Here is a 14,132-nt window from a genome sequence, read left to right as displayed (position 1 = left end):
TTTCAGTCTCTTTTGAAACAGCTACAGTGAATAAGGCAGATCCTTAATTATTTAGAAAAATCTTGAGCATGAAACCACACACAATCTCAACACATGATTCAAATGCAATTCTGAAACTGTGCTGCGTTTTCTTGGTGGGTAGATACTGCTAAATATCCTCAAAATTAGTGACTGCTAAACTCAGAGCAATTCAGCAATGGAAATATACTCTCAAGTATTTGAATATAAAAAAATGAACTTTCTTGAACAAATGAGATTTTTTTCTCCTTTCAAATTCACTGTTTGTATGTACTGTTATACTAGAGATATCTACAGAGAAGCACTCTAATTCTAAAACCTTATTCTGGGGGTGCTGCTTAAACAAATCTCAGTCTCCTTGAACTAGTCATCAAACTGTTAAAAGTGAACAAAATCTCCATATTGTTTCAAGTTTTTCAAGTGTCATTAACTGACAGTGGTAAAAAGCATAAACACAAAGAGAAGTCACGTTTTTAATCATGTTTATTCTCACCGCAAATGAAAAAAATTAAATCACAAATACTCCAAGTACATTCTAACCTTTTTCACCCCAGGGACTCAATTTCCTTCCCCACTAGTAAATATAGGTCCTGCCACCCAAATTTGATATTCATTAGACTGACAGGTCCTTTCCTACTGGGATTTAAGTCAACCGCTTAGGCTGGAACAAAAGGAAAGTGGAGATGTATAATAATTCTTTTCACTTCTAAATAACCCAAATTAAAGTCTACTGTCTATTAACAAACAATAGTTAATCTATTCTGCCAGTGTAAGAAAGGAAGAGAGAGGGAGAGGGAGAGGGAGAGGGAGAGGGAGAGGGAGAGGGAGAGGAAGAGGGAGAGGGAGAGGGAGAGGGAGAGGGAGAGGGAGAGGGAGAGGGAGAGAGAGAGAGAGAGAGAGAGAGAGAGAGAGCGCATTAGCACAGTATACCATCATCTTTATTTAAGAGCAGCATGGCTATTTATATATCTGATCAAATAAATTATTGTTCCCATCTTGGAAATGTCAGGATAAACAATTAAAATGCCAATTTTGGGGGGAAAATGTAATGAGAAAGCAAAAGATAAGGATAAGGAGAGAAAAAAATGAATGCTAAAAGTAGTTTTATAGCCCAGCCAGCTCGATCCCCAGTAGGGGGTGTGCAGGAGGCAGCCATTAATGATTCTCTCTCGTCATAGATGTTTCTACCTCTCCCTCTCTAAAATCAATAAATATATTTAATAAAAAAAAAAAAAAAATAAGGCCCTAACCGGTTTGGCTCAGTGGATAGAGCGTCAGCCTGCAGACTCAAGGGTCCCAGGTTTGATTTCGGTCAAGGGCATGTACCTTGGTTGCAGGCACATCCCCAGTGGGAGTGTGCAGGAGGCAGCTGATCGATGTTTCTAATTCTCTATCCCTCTCCCTTCCACTCTGTAAAAAAATCAATAAAATATATTTTTTTTAAAAAGAAAATACTTTTTATAAAGTACTATAAACAAAAAACCCTGATTCTAGCAAATTCTAATTCCTGTTTTTTTAAACAAATAATTGAAAGGCAAAATATTTTCACTGACAGGAACTAGTCATTTTAATACAAAATCAACAATAATTGCCTTATAAATGAGTGTTCTGATTTAGAAGACAAAAGGGCACTTGCTGAAGTCTACAATGATCTTAGTTGCTATAGAAATTAAAACTTTTTATGTCACTAGAATTAGAGCCTTAACTTAACACAACTAACTATAAACCCTCCTTGAAATATTATCATTTCCCAACTGCCATGATATCATACTTCCCAGTTTTCTTCCTTCTCTGGCTTCTCCTACTTGGGTTTCAACATCTCTTCCTCTATCAAATTGTCAATGATGAATCTCTCAGAGTGTGGGTGGCCCTTTCTTCTCCCACACTCTGACAAAGGTGATGTCATTATGGCTTTGTGTGCTGAGAAGCCCCTACTTTATACAGGCTCACAATCCTTTATTCAAAACCTCTGGGACTGCCGGGGTCCAGCCCCAGCAGGTCCAGGGGTCCCCAAAGGTGTGGACGGCGTCGGCGAAGAAGGAAGGACACGGAGACAGCGTTCAGTTGATCAGCAGCCTAGCCAGGATCTCCAGCCAGGATCTCCAGCCAAGTTCTGGTCTGGATCTCCAGCGAAGTTCTGCTTAGGATCTCCTGCCAGGGTCTGTGTCCATGTTCTCTTGCTAGGTTCTCCAGGTTCTCCAACCAGGTTCTGTAGCCATGTTCCCTCGCTAGGTTCTCCAGCTAGGTTCAGTTACCAGGTTCTAGTCAGGTTCTCTTGCCAATTTCTGTAGTCAGGTTCAGTCCAGGATCTTTGGCCATGTTCTCTCGCTAGGTTCTGTCTCTAGGTTCTGAGGCCAGTTTCTGTCCAGGAACTTTTGCCATGTTCTCTCCAGCGAAGTTCTTCTGTCTCTAGAGAACATTCTGTGTAGGTTCTGTGCCTAGGTTCTGTCTCTCTTAGTTCTGTATTCTAAGTTCTGTGATCTAAGTTCTGTGTTCTAAGTTCTGTCTCCTAAGTTCTGGGTCTTGCTGTCTTATTACATCTGTATTTATACCAGTTGATTCAATCCTATCAATCTCTATTACAAAGGTTAGGGCGTTTCTTATCTCCATTCCAGGGAGTAAAGATTATGTAGCTTAAGCATGATTGTTCATAGTTAAAGTGATTAATTACCCACCTGGCACTTAGTTAAGAGGTTTTATTCCCTCCCTAACTTCAGGGGAAAATCCCTACCTGGGGAAACAATCTTTCTCAGAGACCTTGGTTAAAACACATAGTGCCAAGAAGGTGAGCAAACATATTAAGAACAGTATGCCATATATGCCAGGTCCCTTGAAACAGCAAGCATGGACCGGCTCCCGGCATGGGACCAGGTGTTTGGGAATTCAATATTTTGGATTTTTTAAATAAAGACAATATGATGCTATTACCATATATTTCATAATACTACCAGCAGAATCTGCAGTGGCATCTGTTTATCAAAAACATTAGTATTTCTAAAAGAAAACACGTACATTTCGTGTAAGTAATATAAATAAAGAGTATAGAAACAGCCTCACATCAGTTTAAGTCAAGTTTTGCTGCAAAATGAGTTATAGAAAAACGCTTTTTGTTTTCAGAGCTTTTGGAATCCAGCTTACTTAGGTCCTCCAAAACTGCCCGTTTGTTGTCTCCACTTAGGTAGGCTGTTCAAAACTGAACATCTGGTCCCCTCTGACTCCTCAAACTAACAACAGTTCTTCATCTAGTCTTTCCCATACAGACTTACAAGCCAACACTCAGAAGAGATCTTGATCTCTCTAGAATTCTTCCATCCACCCCACTCCTGTCATCTCCAAATGCATTCACTTCTCACGTTCTCCAAGGCCACCACATTGGCCCTCATCCTTCTCATCTCACTATTAACTGCCTTCTAAACTGGACTTTTTTTTTCCCCCAATGATTTTTTGTCTCATGGGCAGGAATGTAGAACAACAGAATTTTTTTTTTTTAAATATTTTTGATGCTTTCAGAGAGAAAGGGAGAGGGAGAGTTGATTCTCCTTTGTCCTCACTATAATCTATTCTTCACAAAACTGCAAGAATTATCTTTTAAAATTCGGACCAGACCATGTCACATACTTGCATACTACCCTCCAATGTCTTCAAATTACTCTTAGAAGAAAACCAAACCCTTACTTAAGCCTGGTCTTTGCCTATGTTCTCCCTAACCTCACGCCTCACCATCATCTCTCCTTACTCAGTTTTAGCAAGCATTTTACACTTTATATAATGTGACAGCCCTTTTACATCTCTGGGTCTTCATAGCTATATGGTCTCCAATGCCTGGAACACTCTGGCCCTAGAATGAGTCTCTTACTTATTCTTCATCTCAGTTTTAAATGTCTCTTCCCCAAAAAATGCCTTTCCTAACTCCCTACTCCAGATTAGGTTAACTTTTATTATTCTATCTCATGGAAGCCTATTCTTTTCCCTTATAACACTGTAATAATTTATAACTTTATATTTAGGCATGTATTTAAGGTCTGCCTCCCTCCTCTATACTCCCAGAGCAGGGAGATACTTGTTTTATTTAAGTAGATACAATATACACCCAGCACAGAGCCCACAACAGGGTAAGTAAAGATGGATGTATGTATGCCTACACACAAGCAAGCCTTTGGTTTCTGATATGTGAGTCCTTCACCACTCCCAATGAGAAGACTCCCTAGAGTCCAAAAAGTCAGATTTTGTTAAGTCCTTCTTTCACTTATTGAGTGCCTATCATCATCTAAAAACTGTTTTAAGTGCTGAGGAAATAGCAGTGAACAAGTCAATACCTGCTCTCAAAGAACTTACATTTTTGTAGAAGACAAAATTTAAAAAATATATATATTTTTTACATACATACACACACACATATGCAGGTACGCGTGCTTCACCATGTTTCTAGCCTCTCAGACATGACGACTAAGAATAATGTTCTAAGAAGAGCGTTCCTCCACCATCCTCAGTAACAGAGTGATGATGATGCAGCTGACCCATGAAGAACAAGTAGCACAACAAATAAATCCTTGCTACTGTAAGTCACTGAGATTTGGAGGGGGGGGGGAAGGGATTCTTTGTTATCTCAGCATACCCAGCCTATCCTGACTAATACAACAAATAAAATTCATGGTATGTTATATAATGAAAGGTGCTATGGGGCGGGGCAGTGGGGGGATGCGCAAGAGGACAAGAGGGTGGGGATGGAAGTTTTAGGAATGATTCATAAAAGGCACCCATCTTAAACCTAGGCCTTTAATTAGGCTCTAAGAACAACAAATCAAATATAATTACCCCAAGCTTATGGAATACATTTTTTTACTGCCTGTCTTCTCTCGCTAAAATGGAAGTTTTATTTAAGCAGAGTTTTGTTTTGTTAACTGCTATATCCTCAGCACCTCAGCACGAAGTCATTTCCAGTTTTCTTCTTAAGCAGAAGTCAATTTTAAAATCTATATATAAGGCCTGGATTCATCATTTACCAATGTCCTCATTTTCCCCAATTCTCTTTAAATAGCCTCTTCTGAATAATCCATTATATTATAATTATTGCATCTTGGTCCTCAATCTCCAAAACAAAATGTGTATTTTTAAAACAGCATTATTAAAACATTGAGAATGTGCATTTTAACATTTCTAGTACTAAAAAAGTATATGACAGGAAAATTATATTTAATCAATATACATAAATATCCTATTAGATTTAAAGCCTTAAAAATACCAACCTGAGCTGTTTCTGTCATTTTCTGTTCAAAATCAGCTTTTGCTAATGCATACTTTTCCACGTAGAGTTTATAGGTGTCTGTTGCTTTCTTAGATTTAACAGCTGCCTGTAACAAAACAAAAACATTTTGAACTACAAAATTACCTTTCTTCTTTCTTGATATAAGTTAAAATGAAATAACAATTTAATGCATGTTAAGGGATGAGGCAATTTTAGAAGGTAATTGTACTGGGAACATCTATTTTTTTTAAAGCAAGAAACATCTCTCATAGGAAACAACCAAATACCAATACTATATTAAGTAAAAACAATTTTCTAAGTAGTACATATGCTTAGTAATACCATAAATTCTTAGAATAAAATTACAGAAACTAAATGTCCTAGTAGTAACATACTTGACCACTTTTGTAAAGTCATTACTAAAAGGGAAGTTGGGGCATTTGTTCTTAAATGAGGAAATTATGGTTTAAAAGCAATAACTACATTTCTTCTCATAAATAAAAGATGGGTTTTAACAGATTACCTACTGATAATAAAATAAATCTTATATCTTATTCATTTTATCATTAGAACATTGTAAATAAATTTACTGCTATACTACCAAAAATGTTTCCGCTTAAGTGCCTATAACTTTTATAATAAAGTCCTATGAAGCAAATATAGACATATAAAATAAGTACTTAGTCACATTTCACAAATATGAGTGCTTTCTAAATGGTGTTTTATAAAAATAAAGGTTTGTGAGTAAGGGTAAGACACATACTATGTCATAATAGTATTTGTTTTCAAATTTACCAAAGGAAAAATTATTCAAAGATCTAGGCACACTTTTTTTAAACTACCTTCATACTAATAATAAGCTTATTATAGTCCTGGCTGGGTGGCTCAGTTACTGAAGCATCGTCCTGTATCCCAAAAAGGTTTCGGGTTCTATTCCTGGTCAGGGTTCATATGGGAGACAACCCACTGATGTCTCTTTCACATCGATGTTTCTTTCTCTCCCCCCCCCCTCCTCTCTCTCTAAAAATCAATGAAAACATATCCTCTAGTGAGGATTAAAATAATGATAATAATCTATTATAGGGCAAAATAAATTTACTTAGACTTGGATTTGAATATATCTAAATCAGAGACCCACTACACATCTAGTATGACATCACCTCTGAGCAGAACAATCAGAAAAAAGCACCCTTCCTCTGAGCTGTCGACCCCACCAAGGCAAGTGAACCACAGGCTGTATTTCAGCCACCAACTCACAACCTTTGGACACAACTATATGCTACAGCTTTGCTCAAAATGTTAACTAAAAATAAATTCCTTAATTTCATCTAAATTATTACCTTATATTAAACCTTTTCTGGTTTATATCAAGGCTCAATCATTTCTTTAAGTGTAATCCCTAGTTACCATGTACTTTTCAAATGGTCCCTACACACACACACACAAGATCAGTATTTAGCCCAGAAGTATTTTAACTCTCCAAAAAGTTTCAACTAATTTAGCTAAGAAACTTTTGCATTAATGACATGAACACCATATCAATTCACTGTTTGATGTGTATGTTACAGTATATACTATAGGTAAATGTTCCCGTAGTTCACTTTTTAAAAATATGTTTATTGATTTCAGAGAGGAAGGAAGAGGAAGAGAGAGATAGAAATATCGATGATGAGAATCATTGATTGGCTGCCTCCTGCATGCCCCCTACTGGGGATCCAGCCCAAACCCGAGCATGTGTACTGACTGGGAATCAAACCTGCGACCTCCTAGTTCATAGGTCAACTCACAACCACTGAGTGACACCAGCTGGAATGTAGCTCACAATTTTTTAAGTAATTTTTTTTGAAATGTCAACTTTTTATTGCATCTTGCTCATAGTCTTTTATAAATTTTTGGAAAAAATTAAATATTACACAGACAAATGCAGCCCCATTTTTTTCCCAGTCTCATTCCCTCCATTTGTTCTGCAAAGGTAATTCCATTCATGTGGCTTAGTGTTTACTGTTCCCATGCTTATCTATAATAAAAGTGTAATATGCTTATTAGACCAGACGTCCTTCTAGACTATCTTCCGGACGAAGCCAGGGCTGTGAGGGAAGCCCAGGTCCCTGGTGCCAGAGGGAAGCTGGTGCTGGCAGCTAGGGGAAGGAAGGCCTACTCTTGCACTAATTTTGTGCACCGGGCCTCTAGCAAATAAATAAAAAGGGTTTTCTGACAAAGAACCCTTACATTAAAGACTATGTCAAAGGCATCAAAATTTACATATTCTTCCCTCAACATTATACTTTTCAGATGTACCCATTCAGGTCATTCTAGCTTTTTTTTTTTTTCTTTTTTTACTTTTGTAATAGAAATTTTAGCACACACACAAATAAAGGGTAATAACTCCCATTAACCTAACTTTAAGATTCTGTCTATGCCTCCCCCTCTAGTATTTTTTCTTTTGCTAGAGTATTCCCCTATCTATCAGTTTACCCTTTTACTTATTTTACCCATTTATTTAAACTGCAGAATAATCTCATTATATGAAACATTCTCCTCCTGCTGAACATTATAGTTGTCTTACATAAGATTTTTTCCCCAACCTGACAACCTATTTATAATTAAAGAAATCTAATTTATTTATATGTATATGGTTACTTATAGCAGAGGTCCTCAAACTTTTTAAACAGGGGGCCAGTTCACTGTCCCTCAGACATTCCACACATGCGCACTGCGGGCCCGGGACGAGTCGGCTGCTAAGCAGGACAGGCAGCGGCGGCAAAAACACCCGGCGGGCCAGATAAATGTTTTTGGCGGGCCGCATGTGGCCCCCGGGCCGTAGTTTGAGGACCCCTGACTTATATATTTAAAGTTATTTCTAACAACTTATTTTGAGTTTTCTTTACTTTGCTTTCTATTTCCTTTCTCTCTTCTTATTGATAAATTTTAATATCCTCTTCTCTTTGTTGATTTAGATGATGTATTATCATACTTATTTTAGTACATACACTTAATGTACATATTTGGCTACTACTAAATCTAATATACCATTAACAGTAAAGCACACTATTAATTGTGTACCACTAAAATAAAAAAATTCTGTCAATTAAACCATGAAATAATGCTTTCTTATAACTTAAAATTTTATTTTATACTTATCCAAAGAGCTATTTTAGACTTACTTTGAGGTAAGTTTTTACTCTATACCACTCCTATACGACAGAATAAGAAGGAAAGGAAAATGAATCATTTGAGATACTCCTAAATCTTCATATTCAGGTTCTGACTCAATTATTTTCCAATTCAGGGATCACTGATATCTGTTTTTCCCCACATATTATCCTCTATATCATCAAGAGCAAAAGTGTTCCACTATATCTCCAGACTTTCTTTTAAACACTGGAGCTTACATTTTCTTGATCTTACCAAAACGTCTCAACAAAAGGTTTTCACACAACAATCAGAATTATTCCTTCCTCAACTGGTCTTAAAATGATGTGTTAACTGAGGCATCAAAGTAATGCAGTTGCCCAATCATGCTGCCTGGCATAACAACTAAGTTCTCATGGGCAATGAAACTACACCACAAATGCCACATTAACAACAGTGATTATATGATACCATTGACTGAAAATGCATTCTGATTTCAGAGATGTGAGGGGAAAAAAATATCTGGTAGCTTTTAACAACCTTTTTCTCTGGTGTCTAGGTCTAAATTTAACTTTATTTAACATGCTTAATACCAAAAATGTACTTAAATCTGAGGCCTCTTGAATTTCTTCCAATTCTGAAAAATTCTCAGCTGTTATATTCAAACACTACCTGCCCACCATTCTCTCCATTTTTTCCTTCTGAATTCCATATTAGATGAATTATGCTGGGTGGATTCCCGCAGTAATATCGTCCAAATTCTCCTTGCCTATATCAAATCCAGTTTATCTTATCTATTCCTTTTTTTTTATTTCAATAGCACATTTTTTCAGTTCCAACTTTTATAATTAGCTACTCTCCTATCTAGTAGATCTTATTTCATTATGCTTCTTTTAGTTTTTTAATCTTCTTTAACATCTATATATATAAAAGCCCAGCGACCGGAACGGTGGAATGACTGGAACGATGGAATGACTGGAACGACTGGTCGCTATGACTCACACTGCAGCGGTCAACCAGCCCAATGCCCCTATAAGGGTGGGCCGGCCAGACCCCACCCATGCACAAATTTGTGCACTGGGCCTCTAGTAAGTTTATACTGACTTACCTCTTTGAATCTCGACACACAAATGTTTTTGCTCATCTGTTTTATAAATTTAAATATCATCTGGAGTGCATTCTTATTCCAATTGTTAAATTTATTGGTGTCTGTCTTAGTATTAGATTTCTTAGATGTGCTCTAAAATTTGGTTGTTTACTCATTTCAAATGGGAGGTTTCTTGTTTTTTCCTGCCTCTTCTCTCTCCAACAGTCCTGCTGGACAACTCCATAGAATACAATGTAAATGGTACCTCCTAGAATTGTGTTATGTTCTATCCTTATGCTCACCCATTCCCATCCAGCAGTTTTCAAGTTTACTATCAGCAAAGCCCCAGTTTACTATCAGTCTTATAAAAGTCATTTTTCATTACTTCCCCAGAAGAATACTGGGGATATGGCCAAAGTAGTCATGAATTGATTACTTGGCTTGACTGAACCACAGTCAGAACTGTATGCCCCAAACCCCTACTTCCAATAAAGCTTTAGCCCTAGTTAGCAGCCCAAGAGCCTTTTTTCTTCCCTACCTATAGTTTGATACAATGAGTGGAGCTCTTGTGATTATCTTTTTTTTCTGATCTTTCTTTGATCAAAACTAAAAACAGAACACAGTGTATGTTAGAAAAAAACAGCACAGAAAAACTGTGGCTTCAGTTCAACCTGACCATGTCAGAGTTCATCACTATTAGTCTTTTTTTTTTTTTTTTTTTTTTTTTTTTTTTTTTAAATATATTTTATTGATTTTTCACAGAGAGGAAGGGAGAGAGATAGAGAGAGTTAGAAACATCGATGAGAGAGAAACATCGATCAGCTGCCTCTTGCACATCCCCCACCGGGGATGTGCCCGCAACCCAGGTACATGCCCTTGACCGGAATCGAACCCGGGACCTCTCAGTCCGCAGGCTGACGCTCTATCCACTGAGCCAAACCGGTTTCGGCATCACTATTAGTCTTGAATTAATCCTAATGGTCAGGCTAATTATCAGGACAGTCAATTACTCTTTCCTACTTTTCCTTATTCCAGATCACAGCCTGAAAGTGATTGTCGCTAAAGTCCCTGGAGATGTCCTATCAATGTAAAGCATACAGCAGTAATAGGAAAATATAGACACCAATAACACCACCCAGGATGAGCGAGTCTCACCACTTCAAAAGGTTGATTCGCTGGACCGGGCTATTCACAGCAGAAAAATAACTGGTCAAAGTGTTCATTTTGCTCTGAATCTACTACAACATTCTACTCTGTAAAGTCATATTTTCTTTTGTTGCCATAGCAATGCTTATTGTCTCTTCTATTAGACAACCTTAGTTTTGAAAGTAATCATGTTCTTTCAAAAATAGTTGTTTATGGTATATTTCACAAAACTAGAATATTCCAAAAATTGATGTGGAACCACAAAGGACCCCAAATAGCCACAACAAGCTTTACAAAGAAGAACAAAGTTGGAGGACTCACGCCGCCTGATATCAAACTACCAGTATACTACAAGGCTCTAGTAATCAAAACATCATGGTAATGGCATAAAAACAGACATATAGATCAATGGAAAAGAATAGAGAGCCCAGAAATAAACCCATGCCATTAGTCAATTAATATTTGACAAAGGAGGCAAAAACATACAATGGGCTAAAGATAGTGTATTCAATAAATGGTGTTGGGAAAATTGGACAGATACATGCAAAAAAATAAACCTGACTACCTTCTTATACCAGATACAAGAATAGACTCAACATGAAATAGAGACTTAAATGTCACACTCAAAACCATAAAAATCCTAGAAGAAAACATAGGCAGTAAAATCTCAGACATTTCTCATAGCAATATTTTTTTCTGACCTCCTTGGGTAAGGGAAACAAAGGGGGGAAAAATAAGCAAAAGGAACTACACCAAACTAAAAAGTTTTTGCACAGCAAAGGAAACCAACAAAATGAAAAGACAACCCACTGAGTGGGATAACATAGTCACCAATAATATCTCTGATAAAGGGTTAATATCAAGAACTATTCAGGCCCTTCTCCAAAAAGGACATACAGATGGCCAATAGACATATGAAAAGATTCTCAACATCACTCATCATCAGATAAATGACAATTAAAACCACAATGAGATGTAGCCTCACACCTGTCAGAATGGCTATCATCAATAAATCAAAAACAAGTGTTGGGGAGAATGTAGAGAAAAGGGAGCCCTCATGCACTGTTGGGAATGCAGATTGGTGCAGCCACTGTGTAAAGCAGTATGGAGTTACCTCAAAATATTAAAAATGGAATTGCTTTATGACCCAGCAATTCCACTTCTGGGATTTACCTGAAGAAACCTGAAATACTAATTTGAAAGACTACATGCACCCCTATGTTCACTGCAGTGTTATTTATAACTAGAGGCCCGATGCATGAAATTCATACAAGAGTAGGCCTTCCTTCCCCCACCAGCCGGCACCAGCTTCCCTCTGGCACCTGGGACCCAGGCTTCCCTCACAGCCCCAGCTTTGTCCGGCAGGTCGTCTGGAAGGACATCCAGTCTAATTAGCATATTACGCTTTTATTATTATAGATAGCCAAGATTTGGAAGCAGGCCAAGTATCCATCAGTAAATGAGTGGATAAAAAAGCAGTCATGCCCAGCCAGTGTGGCTCAGTGATTGAGGGATGATCCATGAACCAAGAGGTCATGGTTTGATTCCCCGTCAGGGCACATGCCTGGGTTATGGGCTCAATTCCCAGGGGGATGCAGGAGGCAGCTGACTGATGATTCTTTTTCATCATTGATGTTTCCATCTCCCTCTCCTTTCCTGTCTCTGAAATCAATTTTAAAAAAAAAAAGCAGTCATGAATTTATAAAACAGACTACTCAGCCATAAAAAAGAAGGAAATCTTACCCTTTGCAACAGCATGGATAGATCTAGAGAGCATTATGTTAAGTGAAATAAGCCAATCAGAGAAAGACAAGTACCATATAATTTCACTCATGTGGAATCTAATGAACCAAGAAGCAAACTAGAATAGAGATAGACTCATAGAGAGCAGGCTAACAACTAGAGTGAGGGCGGGTGGGGGGAGGAGACAGGTGTTCCAGGGGTTTGGTGGCAGGGGGTGGGGAGATTGAGCAAAAAAGAGAGAAAAAAACTCATGAACATGGACAACAGTGTGGTGACTGCCAAGGGTAAGAAGGATGGTGAGAGGTGGAGGAGGGTACAGAAGGGATAAATGATGATGAAAAGAGGCTTGACCTGGAGTGGTAAACACACAATACAGTGTACAGATGATGTGTTGTGGAACTATGCACCTGGAACCTGTATAGTTTGTTAACCAGTGTCAGCACCAATAAATTCGATAAAAAGGAAAAATATATGTGTGTGTGTGTGTGTTTGTATATATATATAAATTTTAAAAATAGTTGTTTTTCTGTTTACTCCAGACCCACTTTTATATGACTCAATATCCTTCTGTACTAATCCCATGAGATTCTCCATTTCCCATACTGCCATAAAGTTTGCTTTGGTTTTATGGAATTCATATGTATAATCCTGCAATATCTATGTCGCTGTAATGCACGCATCAGTGCTGCATTCAAGGAGGGGACAGCCACACTGTTGGTGTATTCTACCATTTTATCTTTTATTCCTGTAAGCCTTGCCAAAAAGCTATTTAATCTCAATTGCCATTGTTTCAAACATTGTCTTGGCTTGATCCATTTAAAAAGGGTGTTGTGTCAGAGCTATACCCGCGTGTCTTCCATCTTGGACACTGCTGTGACTGTAACTTGTAACCAGTTTCAGGTCAAGTTCATTTTCCAGATGTTGAGCCTGTTTCCTGAGATCTTCCCAGTAATTGCTGGTCCTTGTGATTATCTTAAATATGGAACATTTAGTCCCCCTTTACCACACAAAAGCCAAAATCCACTGCCTAACTTATTTTAGGACTTTGAGTCCGACAAGCCTGCATAATAAGTCTCTATGCCACCTCAGGTTTCTGTTCCATTTTTGGTTCACTGAGGTAGTATTCTTTTTGGACCCTGTTATTTGGTTTTACATTTTATTCATAATTGCTGTCTGAAATTAAGGGTACTTTAAAACTGTGAACTTACTATGCCTCATCTTTCTCCCTCTCACAATTTTTATTTATTGCACAACATTAAAGGAAATATTATTAACCCAAATTCTATCAACTCTTTTGATTTTTCAATATTCTCTTCTAGCTTCTGCCCAAGTATGCACACTTCTGTAATTATCATAATTGTAATATGGTTAAAATTTTTACGGATATTTCAAAACTTTACAAAGCTTTTAAAATTATCGCCCCCTATGGCTCATTCCTAATAGAAACTATACCACATCAAACAAATGAATGGTTAAACTGTTTTGAAAGGAGGGGAAAAAAACTACTTTCAATTAAAACATGAGTGGGGAAAGGGTTGTGGTTTACCACAATACTACATAAATGTACTCAAAGTCAGCAATAAATTGACCACAACCTGTATTTAAAGCTTATCTTCAAGTATCTATGCCTTTCTTGCTTCAAAAAGTTTTACCTCATTGTTAAATCTTATACCAAGCAGTATCTCATCAATTATCTTTTATAAATATATCCTGTAAAGTGTTACAGACAAAAAGAAATCATTCCTTTTTATGTATTTGCTA

At 37.4% G+C, this 14,132-nt stretch overlaps 1 protein-coding gene and 1 pseudogene across 4 annotated transcripts in view; both read right to left on the bottom strand.

Moving 5' to 3' along the window:
• Nucleotides 1–14,132, bottom strand: part of FCHO2 (FCH and mu domain containing endocytic adaptor 2) — a 119,062-nt gene that overhangs the window by 73,527 nt on the left and 31,403 nt on the right. For all 4 annotated transcript variants that reach the window (XM_036310032.1, XM_036310035.1, XM_036310034.1 and 1 more), the window contains exon 6: nucleotides 5,265–5,369. In XM_036310032.1, the coding sequence (XP_036165925.1) occupies nucleotides 5,265–5,369 (105 nt within the window). The remainder of the gene's footprint in view (nucleotides 1–5,264; nucleotides 5,370–14,132) is intronic.
• Nucleotides 12,755–14,028, bottom strand: LOC118655894 (annotated as a pseudogene).

This window comes from Myotis myotis, unplaced genomic scaffold (assembly GCF_014108235.1).
Source record: "Myotis myotis isolate mMyoMyo1 unplaced genomic scaffold, mMyoMyo1.p scaffold_m19_p_5, whole genome shotgun sequence".
Taxonomy (NCBI): Eukaryota; Metazoa; Chordata; class Mammalia; order Chiroptera; family Vespertilionidae; genus Myotis; species Myotis myotis.
This window is presented reverse-complemented; position numbering and strand designations above follow the sequence as displayed.